Here is a 15,321-nt window from a genome sequence, read left to right as displayed (position 1 = left end):
CTTTTTAGAGCACCCCGGCGGGGAGATACCTTTCCGGGCTCTTCTTGAGCCGGGAGGAGCGTTAGTCGCTCTGTCACCGGGGATTGCCCTAATGTGCCTTCTGGGCCTAAAAATTGTACCAGACTTTTCTCTGAGGGTCTCCGTAAGGGGCCTGTGAATACCGGAGTATGCTCTGAGCCCCTCCTGTGGGGGCGGCCTGCAGACCCAGTTCTGAGTCATGGGGTACCGGAGCTAGCTCTGTGGCCTCTTTATCGGCTTCCCTCAAAAATAAAACCGGGGGTGCGCCCCAAGGCCTTGGTTGGGCTTGGTGTTACCGAACAGATGTTCGAGGCCCGCACTTGTAAGGCTGTTACCGGACCTGGGTCCGAGGTCCCTAGTACAGAGGCTAAGGTTACCAACATTTCTGAGAGGCCTGGCAAGGCCTTACCGGTGAAAGTTGTTTCTCACCGTTCCTGCTCTGGTGGCGATGCCAGAACTGTTGAGGGCCTTCCTGAGAAGGCTAAACATTCCAGGCCTCATAGCACCGGCTCTGCTGAGGTTCCTTTCGTAAAGGCTAAAGTTAAGACTCCTGACCCATCGACTGGGACCCCTGCCTCACTTCCTCACGTGCCGCAGTTCCCCTCAGGTGATGGCAAAATGGCGACCGTTCCCGCCACGACCACGGCGGCCATTTTGAGCGCTTTCCCTACAACTACGCCATCGGCCTCAGGTGTAGGGCATGGTTCTGTGGGTGAACATAAAATTCCTTGTGCACATCCCTTTCGGCCAGTTTGACTGGAACGCTCGGATGCCCCTTCTGCACAATATTTTGTTGCCTGCGGGGTTGGCACCTTTGATTTTTGTTGACACTTGGGGTGGGGGGTGGGGATCGACCTGTGTGGCAACCCTCCCCGTTGCGTCCCTGGAATTATCCTCCTCATGAGAGGCCGCCTCCGGAAGCTCAAACAGTCCCCGGAGGACGCCTTTTTGGGCAAATTTCAGATGCTCATGTGTACCAACCCCATGAGGGAATATTTCAAAGGGCTTTTTAGGGAGATATGTCCTCCCGCGCCTCAGGCTCCGCTCGTTCCTCCGGTGGTCCCGCCAGCGTCTCCCTTGCCTATGGTGCCTTCCCCGACTCTACCACCTTTGCCCCCTTTATCCCCCGTGGACAAGGCAGCGCCCGACACTGTTCAGCAGGATCCTGACCTATCGGATGACGCGCAGGGCAATCAGGACAACGAGGATCTGCCACGCTCTATTAGAGCTTTCCATGACCGGGTACTGGACATGAGCTTCTTGGATATTCTGGTGCCCGAGGCACCCGCTCCGCAGGAGGGTGTGCTTTCTGGGGCGTTCACCCTGTCTCCTTAGGAGCGTACTGGCCTGTTCTTGCAGGACATTGTTCTGGCCGAGGTCCGTAGGGTTTGGGAAAAGCGCCACACTGGACTTTTCATCAATAAGAATATTGATGCGCGATACAGGCTGCATTCTTCGGAAGAGGTGGCCATGTCCTCTTGTCCGCCCCCCTCCTCCATGGTGGTGGCTGCGGCTACCTTACAGTCCAGGCCTGCAGCATCCTCTTCCACGACGGCTACTCAGGTTCTGGGAAAGGAGGACGAGCTTCTTGACTCCCTTGGGAGGAAGATTTTCGCTAACTCTGCCTTGCAGCACAGGCCGGCCAATGCCGAACTGGTGTTAGTGGGGGCTAATATGTGGATGTGGAAAGGTCTGTTGGAGTTTGAGGAGTTCATTCCGGTCGAAAAGCTGGAGGATTTTAAGGCAAGCTTATCCGACGCCAGGGTCTTGGCCCAGGATCTCCTGGAGGCTGCAGCTCACCATGTAGACACCTCGGCTCGGGGCCTTATGCTGGGGGTTGATAACTCACGACAGGCGTGGCTACATGCCACCAAGTTTTCGAAGGAGGTGCAGGACAAGGTGTTGGACCTTCCGTTTGACGGTAAAGAGCTGTTTCATTCTCCAACGGATGTAGAGCTGACCAAGACAAAGGATAGCACGCAGACAGTTAAGTCCTTGTCAGTCCTTGTTAAAACCGCCTTTAAAACCCAGAGACCCATGTCACAAAGTCGGCCCGCCTCAGGTTTCAGGGGCTTCCTTGACTGGAAATCTTAGAGTGGATACCCCTTTGGGGAATAACCGCCGGAGACAACAGCGGACTCGGTCTTTCTCCCGCTCCTCAGCCTCCTCTTCAGGTGGCAACACCACTGAAAAACCTACAAAATGAGGGTTCTCCGCGCTCGCACGAGACCCCGGTGGGAGGACGCATTGCGTCTCATTGGGAGGTGTGGCAGACCATCACCGAAGACAGATGGGTCTAGTCAGTCTGTCACGATGCCTGCCCCCAGACATCGGGAGCGGACCAGTCTGCCCAGAGTATTAGCACCCATGGGGACCTGTAAGGCCCCAAGGGATTGTTTAAGGGTTTCTTGGACACAGTCCTGGTGTCGTTGGCGCCAAGCTCATATTGCCTCATTCAGGCAAAGCAGGTCATCTTGTGGAGAGAACATGTACAGGCCACCTTGAGGCCTTTTTGAAGGGATTTTTTTATTCAAGGGACTATTTCTTTGGGTGTGGTACTGGGACTACTTTACCTGGGAACTAATTTTGAGTGGCTATTTAAATCACGCCCAGAGAACAGAACACGCTTTGCGTTATTCTGCACTCCTGCAGCATAACGCTCACCGTGCCTGCAGCTCCAGTATCCAGTCCTCAGCCACACCTGTCTTGTTCTTCGCGATCCGAACCTGCAAAGGGGAAAAAGAAAGCCGATTAGAACAGGAGCCTTCCATTTGTCATCGCAAGCATCCGGGAGTCGCTGCACCTGCAAGAAAAGGAATACAAGTTACCGCGCTATTGTCATGATGCCCGCTCCCGGGGAGCCGGTTCAAGCCCTGCGTCCCCGAAAGCGGACATCCAGTCCCCAAGGAAGGACCCAGCAACCCCATATAGGGGCCCTTTGGACAGTGTCCTGGCGCCATAGGCGCCAGGCTCATTATGGGAGTGCTTGGGTGCACTTGCCTGATGCAGACCATGCTGCAGGATCCCGGCCTCCTTGAGGCCTGAAAGGAACTACTTTACCTGTGGGACTAATTTACCATCCGGGCGTGGTCGGGGAAGGATACATAACTGATTGGAGGAAGGATACATACCTGGAACTTCTTCCAAGGCTATTTAAACCCCACCCGAACAGCCACACGTGCTTCGCGTTGTTCTGCATCTAGCAGCTGGACGCTCACTCTGTCTGCGCCTGCATCCTGACTTCTGCCACGCCTGCCAGCATCCTGGATCACCTGCAAAGGAAGAGAACAGAAGAAGGAAAAGTCCTTGCCTGCTAAATCCGCAACCCAGAGACATCTCGCCGACAATCCTGAAAAGGAAAACTTTTATTTAAAAGCTCATTGCGTCGATCGCTGCAGCGCCGCATTCCACTCACCTTTACAGGGCGCCTCCATGTTCAGCAGCGATCATCCGGATTCGCAGTCACGCCCCGGCACCTAGGGAGAAAAAGACCAGAACAAAAGGTGAGAGAGAGAAGGGAATAAGGAAAGCTAAATCTCCTTGTTAAGACTTACCTGTTGATTCATTCCCTCTTCATTTCGGGTCCGCGCCGCATCCTGGCATTTCAGGACCCCGGCCCCTAAGGGGAAAAAAAGACATCAGCGTTAATGAGCGAATGAAAAGACATTACCAAAAAAACGCTTGTTAAAGACTTACCAGATTCTACAAGGATTTCACCTCTCATCTCGGGTCGGTGCCTGTTCCCTGGCATTCCGTACCCCGGCCCCTATGGGGAAAAAGACACTAGCATTAGTACATTAATGCATGGACACAAGGGGAACCTCTTATCAAAAAACTTACCTGGAAGCCAAGCAAGTTTGGTTCTCACCAATCTGAAAATCCAGTGAAGTAACTGGATACCAACGCGCCCCTGCATCAGAAGCAGAATGGAGAGCTCGTCCTTCCAGACCCTAAGGTGAGACGCTACGAGGAATCGCAGAAGGGTTTCGAGGAGGGTGAGAGGGGAAAGTGGGAGGCTGATTGCATTACCCGGCAGACAGTTAATCAATCCCCTATTTTCGCCTACAGAAGGATACTTCTGCGAGCCAGACAAGCCAGATTTGGGGGCCCGGTCCAGTCGTCTTCCGAACCCTGCGCATCACCTTAGAAGAGGTCACAGCAGCGCGAACCAGGCCAGCGCCTCCGTGGGAGTCAGGTGAGCGTAACAGCTATACAGCCAGCATCAGCGTCGCGGGATACTCACCGATGCTCATTTCATCCATGCGATCCAGCAAGGCACTCTGACGGGATCGCCGTCCGGGACATCCGCATCTGCAAAAAGATAAGAAAAGTTAACGGGTGAGCTGTGCCTCGCTAAAAGACATTTAGACCTCGCATCACCAGATACTTACTGAGTTAATACTCACTTGAGGCCCGGCGAGTTTCCACCATACGTTCTTTGCTCCAAGGGAACGCTGCACCTGCAGAAATAAGAGGACAATTGATTAATCACATTAATGAACAACATTGCATGCTAAGACTGTTTGTTTATTGCACATACCGAATCTTACCTTGGCGCTACCTCGTTTCTTTCGAAGAAGAGACGCCTGTCTTGGGCAATCTACAAGAGGAAGAAACCTAAAGAAAAGGCACAAGCGTGAACAATAAGACAACTTAAACTCTAAAGCATTACATGCTACCTTGGACTAGCATAAGACTTACCTTTGAGTCATTGTTGTCCGGAACTCTGCCATAAGATTACGGGATCAGTGAAGTTAACTGGATCCCCAAGTTCAACGCACCCCCTGCATTCCGACGCAGGATGGAGAGCCCATCCTTCTTAACATGGTGAGACATATAAGGGGGAACACCAGGTGGTTACGGAAGCAGAAGTCAAAACCTCCTTCCAGTGGTCAATTAATTTGACATTTTTACCACTCTAGGAAAATCCTCCTACGTGCCAGACAGACAAGACTCATTGGGCAATCGCAATCACTCATCACTACACTACGAGTCACATTGGTGGAGACCGTTGCAGTCCAGCTTCGCTCGGCGCCCCTGTGGAACCCAGGTGAGCGTAACAGTCGCTTGGCGGCTTCCGCTTGCCCCTACCCCACCCTTCAACCCTCCTTTCCAGCTGTCTGGATCGCCTCCCTGAATGCCGAGGTGCAGAAGCTTCTGGATCTCAGAGCGGAGGAACCCGTTCTCCTTGGGGAACAAGGGGAGGGCTTCTACTCCCAGCTGTTTACAGTGCCCAAACCCAACCAGGCTGGCCTGCGCACAATCCTAGACCTTTCCCAGTTCAATCTTTTCCTAGCCCAAGAGAAATTCAAGATGATCACGCCCAGCCAGATACGGTATTCCTTGCAGAGGGGCGATTGGCTCAGCGTGGTGGATCTTCAGGATGCGTACATGCATATTCTGATTTGGAATCCACACAGGAGCTATCTGTTTCTCTTTGGGAGAGGAGCACTTCCAGTTTAGAGTGCTTCCTTTTGGCCTCAGCTCGGCACTGCGTGTCTTCCCAAAGATGTTGGTGATTGCGGCCTATCTTTGTCTGCAGGGTATCCATGTGTATCCGTATTTAGACGACTGGCTCTTACCCAGTCCTTATCCGTTGAAAGCCGCGTGCAATCTTCAGTTCAATCTACGCTCCTAGTCCATCTTGGGCTGTCAGTGAACTGGCGGAAATCTTCCATGACGGTCTTGCAGGACTTGATTTTCCTGGGTTTTCGCTGGAACACGATCAACTGCAGAGTGTACCTGACGGGGGACAGTATGGCGGATCTGTTAGCCACGTGTCGGATGTTTGCGCAGTCGGAGAGCATGCCGGCCTGGTGGTTCCAGAGGCTTCTGGGCCTCATGGCCTTTTGGGTGTTAGCTCTTCCTCTTGCTAGTTTCAAGATGAGGCGAACTCGAACGGCTCCTCGGAGTTCTTGGCGTCAGGCTGTGGATCCGGACTCCAAGTTGATGATAATTCCGGCTTCCATGAGAGTGGACCTGGAGTGGTGGTCATCTCTCAGCAACCTGTCGGTGGGTGCAGGGTTTCAGGACCCAGACCCTATGGTGACTGTCACGATGGACTCTTCCCTGCTGGTGTGGGGTGTGATGTTGAGTCTTCAGGTCTCGTATCTTTGGTCACCTCAGGACAAGCTCCTCCACATAAATCATCTGGAGCTTCTGGCGATCTTCCTAGCGCTTAGGGCGTTCAGACTGATCATTGCCAACAAGGTGGTCCGTATACGCACGAACAATGTGGTGTCGATGTATTACATCAACAAGCAAGGGGGAACCAAGTCTCCCCCTCTCGTGGACCTGTCCATCCAGATTTAGTAGTGGGCTGTTCTTCATGGTGGTTGGCTGCTAGCAGTGCACATTCCGGGCCAGCTGAATGTCACAGCGGATTCCCTCAGCCGGCAGACAATGGTCAGCTACGAGTGGGAATTGGAGGCAGAGGTCCTCTCATGGATTTTCCTGCGTTGGGGTACACCGGAAGTGGACCTCTTCGCTATGCGGCAAACAAGAAGCTTACTCAGTATGCCTCTAGAGGGGGGCTGCGAGCCTCCTCTCTGGGGGATGCTCTCGAGATTCCATGGCACAACATGAGCTTACGCTTTCCTGCCTCTGCATCTGGTTCACCAAGCAATTTGCAAATTGAAGAGCTCGGCGTACTGTTCTCTCCTACTCATAGCCCCGTGGTGGCGGGCCAGGTTTTGGTTCTCAGAACTTCAACATCTGTTGGTGTATCCACCGATCAGGTTACCAGTGACCCCGATCTTCTTCACCAAGGGGAGCAGCAGCTGTGGCACCCCTCCCCACAATCGCTCAGCTTCGCGGCATGGTGCCGGAGTTCAAGTCTTTAGAACATCTTAACTTGTCTGCGGCTAACATGCGCATTATCCAGGCAGCCAAGAAACCCTCGACTAGGTCTCAGTACAGAAGCAAATGGCTCAGGTTCTGTCATTGGTGTTTAAGCAAGCAGTTGGACCCAAAGGGGGCTACAATTGACACGGTACTGTCCTTTGTATCCTTCTTAGCAGAGTCGGGTGTCCACGTTCTGTCATGCAGAACTTACCTTTCAGCGGTTTCCGCTTACCTTTCTATGGACCAATGCTCTTACTTTGTGCAACCCAGTGGTTAAGAGGCATTTTGCAGGCTTGACACGCATCTTTCCTCCAATGTCAACGGTTGATTTGCCACTCTCCTGTCCGGTCACTGACGAATCTCCCTGTTCACATCCAGAAGAGGGTGAGCACTCTGAGTCGGATCAAGGTCCCAGGGACTCCATCTCGTACATTTCATCATCGCCGTCAAGAGACCCTACGTGGTCATCGGATGGAGAAGTGGAAGCTCCTAGAAGCCCAGCACAGCCGTCACCTCCAGATAACATTGGAGCTTTTCATGCGTTGATGGTGAAAGCCTGTGTTGAATTTGTTCTCACCACAGCGGAAGAAAAGAAGGAATGCTTCTTATTTGACCATCTGGGGAGGAGAAGGAAGTCTATCTTCTCGGTCCCGATTCTAGACCACGTTTGGCAGGAAGGCTTGCGTACCATGCGCCATCCATTTTCAGAGCCTCAAGGGCAGGTTAGAAAAAAAGTTTAAGGCTCCAGACTCTACATCGAAGTGTTTGACAGCACAGCCCTCTCCTGAATCAGTAGTGTCAGCGTGGGCTAGCAGAAAGGCTAGGTCACAACACAAGTGCACAACACCTCCGGACAGTGAAGTTAGAAGACAGGTTGTTTTTGGGAAGAAAGTCTGAACAGTGGGAGCGACGGCGTTAAAGGCAGCTTACTCCTTAGCCATTATGGCACAATACGACCGTGAAATGTGGCATTGCCTGGCCCCCATCTTGGAACACTTGCCCAAACGAAAGACAGCTATGCTACTGGTGTGTGAAGGTGAGGAGGCATCAAATCACAGCGTCATCGCTGTGGATTTGCCGGCGTCGGGATTCAAGCAAATAAATAATGCAGTGTTACTAAGATGGCAGGCCTGGTTAAAATGTACAGACTTTAGGCCGGAAGTCCATTATAAAGTGCTGGACATGCCCTGTGAAGGTGAGCGGTTATTTGGAGAGATGGACAAAGCCCTCGGGGGCATGAAGGAGGATTCAGATACGGCAAGATCCCTGGGGGCATTACAAAGTGGACGAGCATTTCAGCCTTTTCACCCCTTCCGCAGAGCTTCAGGGAATTCTCGATGTGCCACATCCAGAGACTGGAATTTCAGTAGATCGGCATACTCCTCCCAGGGATACAGGCGAGCTTTCCAGGCGACCCGGAGAAGCTGGCATTTCCAGACTTCTAGAAGGAGAGGAGGACGATCTTCGCCTACGAATAGTAAGCAATCAAAAGCTCAGCAATGACCATCTTCAAAGCATCCTGGATGGCGGTGTCCCATTGCGTCATTTAATGGGAAAGGATACCATCAGACTGTTGGGTGTTGGACACGGTGAAACTAGGCCACTCTTTGCAATTCAAGATCATGCCGTCACCCATTCCTCCAGTGTATTCGGCACAACCCCTTCTTCACATCTTAAAGCAGGAGGTGGTGCTTATGCTGCAAAGTGGGGCTATAGAATTGGTTCCGGTGGCAGAGGGGCCTGGGGGTCTACTTGCATTACTTCGTGGTCAAAAAAGCCAACGGCAAGTGACGACCCATTCTGGACCTTCGATTTCTCAACAATACTCTGCAACGCCTGAAGTTCAAGATGCTTACACTTCAGGTGGTCATCCGGTCGATACAACCGGGGGATTTTCTGGCGTCGTTGGACTTACAAGAGGCATATTTCCACATACCCATGCGTCGGCGGCACAGAAAATTCCTGAGGTTTGTGGTGGGTCAAAGTTATTACCAATTCAAAGTGCTCCCATTTGGTCTAGAATCGGCTCCCAGGACGTTTACAAAATGTTTAGCCCCGGTGGCGGCATGTCTACGACGAGAAGGTCATCATGTCTACCCTTACCTGGACGACAGGCTAATGAGGGGCTCGTCGCTGGCAGCAGCGCAGGCAAGCCTCGACGTTACCTTGCAGCTACTGCAAAGGTTGGGCTTTGCAGTCAACTTCGAGAAATCCTTTCTCTCTCCCTCCAGGAGCTTGGTGTTTCTGGGCACGGAATTCCACACCCAGTCGGGAATGGTAAAACCTTCAGTAGAGTTCAGAAACTCAAGCAGAAAGTGGAGGAGTAGAGAGCTGGAAACAGAGTGTCTGTCAGAGGCTACATGTCTCTTCTAGGAGCCATGGCGTCATGTATCCTGTTAGTGAAGAACTGTCGTCTCTTCATGAGGCCAATACAAGTATTTCTGGGGGGGACTGGTGGTCTCCGACTCGAGGATTGTGGTCCGACAAAGTGATGATCAACAGTGACCTACTGGAAGATCTTCGGTGGTGGCAACTCTCGGACAATCCACAGTTGTGACGGATGCCTCCCAAACAGGATGGGGAGCTCATCTGGGGTCTTCACAAGTTCTAGGTCGATTGTACTCGGGGAGAAGCGAACCTTCACATCAATATACTGTAACTAAGAGCCTTTCGTTGGGCTCTGAGATCGTTTTTGCCGCACATATGGGGATTGGTTGTGAGCGTTAACGGACAACACGACCACAATGTTCTACCTCAAGAAACAAGGGGGCACTCATTCGAGAGTGCTCTCGAGAGAGAGGCTCAGGAACTATGGCATTGGGCCCTCGAACAAGACCTCAGCATCATGGCGTTACTCCTGCCAGCATTGTGGCGTTACTCCTGCCAAGAGTGAAGAATGTACAAGCATACTCTCTCAGCAGAGAGATGAGCCAACTCCATGAGTGGCATCTGAACGATCAGCAAGTGTTGAGAATCTTCAGAAAATGGGGTCGTCCTTCGCTGGATCTCTTCGCAACCCAGGAGAACAAAAAGTGCAAGCAGTTCGCCAGCAGATGGCTGCAGCCCAATTTGCTGGGGGATGAGTTCTCCTTCCCGTGGACGGGCAAGTTCGCATATGCGTTCCCTCTGTTTCTGCTCATTCAACAGACCCTCCTGTGGATTCAGAAATATCCTTGCTGTGTGATTCCGATTGCCCCTCACTGGGCCAGACAGCTGTGATTTTCAGACCTGCTTCATCAGAACCGATGAGATTACAAGTGACGCCGGACCTTCTCTTCCAAGACAAAGGAGCAATTTGGCATCACAACCTGGACTCCCTCAGCCTAACGGCTTGGCTCCTGACTGCTCCGTGTTTGGTTCGCTGAACATTTCTAGAGATTGTCGCTGCATTTTAGAGGTGGCGAGAGCTTCGTCCACAAATGTCTCATATGCATGCAAGTGGATAAGATTCTGTGTGGTGTAAGGATAAGTCAGGGGTGGACCCTCTAAACATTTCATCAGAGCAGGTTCTGCCTTATTTATTACACTTGGCGAGAAGAGGTTTGTCTTTCTCCTCCAGAAAAGTTCACCTGGTGGCCATTTCTAGGCTTACTCAGGAGAGGCACTCTACTTCGTTGTTCAGTGATCGACTAGTCAAACATTTTCTGAGAGGTTTATTTCAGACTTTTCCTCCGGCCAAGAAGTTCCCTCTATGGTTGGTTTAATGAAGGCTCCATTCGAGCCTATGTCGTCGTCACCCCTCAAATTTTTGTCATGGAAAAGGGCCTTCTTGGTGGCTATTACTTCACCAAGAAGAATGTCAGAGCTGCAAGCGCTGGTCGTTGATCCACCATACTTGCGTTTCTTCATGGACAAGGTGGTGTTGGCCCCCTAACCCTCATTTTATTCCGAAGGTACCAACTACATTCCATAAGCGCTCTTCTATTGTGCTGTCGGCATTCTTCGCTGCAGCTTCCTCTTTGGCTGAGAAGGCTCTCCATACGTTGGACATCAAAAGAGCATTAAAGTTCTGAGTCGTACTCAAGATTTCAGGCATACGAGACCACTTTGTGGCTTACGGACCCTAGTAAAGGGAAGACCAATCTCCAAACAAGGACTATCCGGCTGGGTATCGTCTGCTATTGCTTTCTGTCATTCAAAAGCAGGGAAGCCTCTGGAGAGGCGTCTGAAGGCTCATTCGACAATCCGTCATCAGCGGTATTGTGGTCTGGAATTCTGTTGGTGGACATCTGTCAAGCGGCATCCTGGTTGGTGCCGCATAAATTTACTCGGCATTACTGCCTTGAGCAACAGCATGGAGCAGATGTGCAGATGGGATGTGCAGTCCTGCAACACCTGTTTCAGTAAGGTAAGCCTCCACAGAGTGGGGTACCCGTTTTAATGTACCATGGCTGTTGTTTTTCTGTGTTGGCGTTCCTATGGTATTGGTTTGCATTACATGCCTCCAGATATAAGGATACTGCTATGTAATCTATTCTAAGCATGTGAATCCATGAAAGATCTAATGCTGGAGAAGGGAGTAGTTTCTTACCTGTAACTCCGTTTCTCCAGCGTTATCTTTCATGGATTCACATGCGCCCACCAGCCTCCCCTGAATGCAAACTTGATATTGCCTCTACTTTGGAGGTTAAAATCTGAAGGGAGCCGCGGGGGCGGGGCTATTTATACCATACTTCCTATTGGGCCATTCTTAAGCATCTCAAAAGGACGTCGATGGGACACAAGTATCACATTTTTTCCTATGGAAAACGCTTTAATAAAGATGCCAAGGGTTCCCAGCCTGACGGGGGAATATTCTAAGCATGTGAATACATGAAAGATACCAACGCTGGAGAAAGTGAGTTACAGGTAAGAAACTACTCCCTTCAAAATCGCATTCAAATACATGTGGGGAAAGGGTCTCGCTCTCTCCAGATTAAAAAAAATCAAGTCCTCAAAATCCAGCTGAGTTGCTGGGGGCCTCTAAGGTGGAGGGAATTGGAACATTTTTGAGAATTCTCCCAAACACACTCCCCTTCTACTCTGACCTTTGACCCCCCCCCCCCCTCCCCAAAACCCTTCCTCCCTCCATTCCCCCTTGTTTGGCAAATGACTGCGGCCCCCTGGTCGAGCCTCTCTACTGTGTATGGCAAAGATGAGCAGTAAGTGTTATGAATCATGAACATTTCGGTTCACAAGAGCAGCTGCCCCTGACATGAAAAACGAGCACTTGTTTCACCTTTTTGTTTCAAGACTCCCACTTACTTACTCAGTTGTATGCATTGCAGTCTGCTGCCACTTCTGTTTTAAAGCAAAGAAGGTAGCCTGTCTTGTGATTGGGCAAGGGGTTTTAATTCTTGCTAGCTTCTTCCTCGAGATAACCCCCTTTGTCTCACAGGCCTCAAGCCCTTGTTACATGGTGCACCTCCCGGAAAACCTTTTACACTTGCCTCTTCAGCATTCTTTTAGTCTGGGCGCAATATTTGTAACCTCCAGCAACCATTGCCTAGTGTGCTATGTATATTTTTAGCAGAGTAACTTTATGTCAAGTTAGTAGCTTACAACTTGAAATGTGTACTACGGGTCAGTCTTTAATGGACTACTTCTTGCATTTAATACGCGTTACATCTTCACATTGCCAGGGTGGCATTAAAGGTGACTGTAAGGTTCCGTCAAGTATGGTGGTCCAGAGAAGAATATGGGTTACAAAAGGATGTCTCGCCAGTATTGACAAATATCTTTCTAGTAGGTGAGACTGAAGAAAGTAAGGGAAACATGTGACAGATTGTAGGGCGAAGTGAATGCAGATGGAGAAATGACCTGCATCTGCTTAAATCTTGCGAGGCGTTCTTCATGCCGAGGGCAATTAAATGAGGAACATGAAAGAACAAAATGTGGATTCTTCAAAATGCTCTACAGAGTAACTGTAGAAAGTGAAAAGGAGCATGACTGTGAAATTCAGATTTTCAACACACTGGTTCCAGAAAATCATAATTCTATTAAAGACACGAGGCGAAGGATTATGCTTTCTTTCATTTTACTAAAGCAGCTTAAACAAAACCAATAATATAATGGTAACTAAAATCAAACTACAAATCCCTCTTTAGGCAATATATTATTGGTCTCTGAAAATAACCATGTTACAACCAATCCTTAACTGTCCATGTACAGTGTGTTTATGTAAATCTTCCATTACCTTCCTATTTCTTTGTTGCTCTGCAGGACGCGATTACTTTTATAATGTTGCGTATGAATGGTTTAGCTTATGTGTAAACCGTAATTACTGTGGTTGCTTAATGCAGCGCACGCTCGGTGTTAGCGGAACATATGCTCAACATGTCACACTGAGCAGGTTGCATGGCCCCATTGCTTAGGGTCCCCAGTTAAAAAAAAGAATTCTGCTTTCACAAGCAAATATTCAGTATTTGTCTGAGTTTTGGCTCGCTCCTTCGTAGGAGAGGAGCGTGGGGGTGATGGACACAGCAACCAAACTACAGATTGGGTGGGGGAGGGGTGGAGCTATGAGAGTTTGTCATCTGGACATGGTGTCAACTGTACCCACAGGATGTATGTATTCTGGAACCTGCAAGGGCCTGCCTCACCCATAAACACTTAATTTCTGAAATGTGCGGTACCTTGAAGGAGTAAAATGTTTGTAGTGCCTGTGATGAGGGACCATTCAGGCTGTTACAAACAATATTTACGGTCTTTCCCAAGTTGGTATGATTTCTTGGATGGTTCTCAAATTGTGTTTTCAGAAATTTGAAACTAGTTCCAAAAATCGCAAAATTACTGTGTTTTGGCCAGGTTTGCCGTCTCTAGTGCCTTTTTTTTTTTTTTTTTACAAATCATGCATGACTTCATCTTTAGTATTTCTAGGAAAATCATGAAAGCTTGTACCATGTCACATTACCCTCTGTTTATTTAACATCGGATTGAAATGTCCCCTGCCCAATAAATGCGATTTACCTCTGACAGTCTGAAAATGCACACGATGTTCACCTTGCATATGGAGTGAATGCAGTTTTTGACCTGAGATGTGGTTTTTTTTCCCCCCTTAACTGAGAATTTCAGATTTCTCTGATCACACTTTGTGGTTCTGAAAGGTGGATGAATGGCAAGTGATTAAAGTTTTATTGTTAGGAGCTCACTTGTCTTTTCCTGGCAGAAAGGATTTATGGTGTTAGTTATGTTGCGTCTGGTACAATAATTATGGGATGGTTCATTTTGGATAAGTGGCATCCGACCTGCCCTTTTAATGTAAACCCAATTGCATTTTTATATTTTCTGTAATGGTAATGAATCACTTAACTATCTTAACATGAATTGACTTTCATGTACTTTTTCTCCACAGAGAATATGAAACGGGTCTCAAAATGACATCCAGATTTGGAAAAACATACAGCCGCAAAGGGGGTGATGGAAGCTCCAAATTTGATGAAGTCTTTTCCAGCAAACGAACCACACACAGCACAAAATGGGGAGAGACCACATTCATGGCCAAAGTAGGCCAGAAGAGGCCGATCTTTAAACCTGTCCCAGAAATACCTAAAAAACCTAAAGTGGATGTCGAGATTACAGAGGATCCTTTTGGATTCGATAGTGATGAAGAGTCTGCACCAGTATCATCTTCCAAGATTTTGCCACAAGCTAAAGTCGGCTCCCATACTCCTGCAGAAATCTCAGAGAGTGCCAAGCCAGAGAACTCGCAAGTGCTTGAAGCTAATGACCATGTTAGCCAGGTGTTTAATTCAGGCACCACTGTCTCTTGCAAGTTCATTTCTTTTGACAGTACTCTGCACGGCATAAATGAAGCCAAAGCAGACCCCATCCTACAAGATGGGGAAAGCAAAGTCAACAGTGTTCAGTGTTCAGCTACAGGTATGTGTTGATGATTGCTTGTATTTTCACTGTTTCCGTTATGTTTATCTGATGGTGGTTACCTCTGCTAAGCAGAATCTTAATTTCTGAGGTTTCTGATTATGCTTAGATTCGCATGTTTTGCATAGGCTGACATCTAGTGGTTGGTGCAAAGTATTACATCTTATTTTTTCTTTTCAAATTCTAAAAGGGGTGTCGACAGGGGAGGTCTTGTCACACTATCCTTATCCTCTGTCTACAAGTCCCCATGAATCCTTCAGAGTCTACACCTCCCCCCGGGCCTTTCCTCCTGAAGTGTGCGCGAATGTCCAGGCTGAGAACACTTTATACTTTGACACCAAGCAAAGCGGCTGAACTGGAGTGACTTGACTGTGCTCTGACAAAAAGCTCACCGCAGGGAGAGTGGAGGGAATCCTAAGCCATGTAAATGCAACGCTGGTCAATGGGCCGGCTCTTGCCTAGTCCGATATCCGGCCAGATATCGGATCTCGGGACCGGGCCTGCCTCCGCCCTAACCAGGCTTTTACCGATCCAGATCCACCAGCTTCGGAGAGGGAAGCTGGGGGGCCCGGGAGCAGATCAGTGACATTATCTGCACTG

General features: G+C 49.5%; 1 protein-coding gene across 1 annotated transcript in view; it reads left to right on the top strand.

Moving 5' to 3' along the window:
• Positions 1-15,321, top strand: part of WAPL (WAPL cohesin release factor) — a 1,736,851-nt gene that overhangs the window by 46,838 nt on the left and 1,674,692 nt on the right. Inside the window, exon 2 of the mRNA XM_069610766.1 lies at positions 14,195-14,721. Within this exon, the coding sequence (XP_069466867.1) occupies positions 14,217-14,721 (505 nt within the window). The 5' untranslated portion in view covers positions 14,195-14,216. The remainder of the gene's footprint in view (positions 1-14,194; positions 14,722-15,321) is intronic.

This window comes from Ambystoma mexicanum, chromosome 8 (assembly GCF_040938575.1).
Source record: "Ambystoma mexicanum isolate Mex_15411 chromosome 8, UKY_AmexF1_1, whole genome shotgun sequence".
Taxonomy (NCBI): Eukaryota; Metazoa; Chordata; class Amphibia; order Caudata; family Ambystomatidae; genus Ambystoma; species Ambystoma mexicanum.
This window is presented reverse-complemented; position numbering and strand designations above follow the sequence as displayed.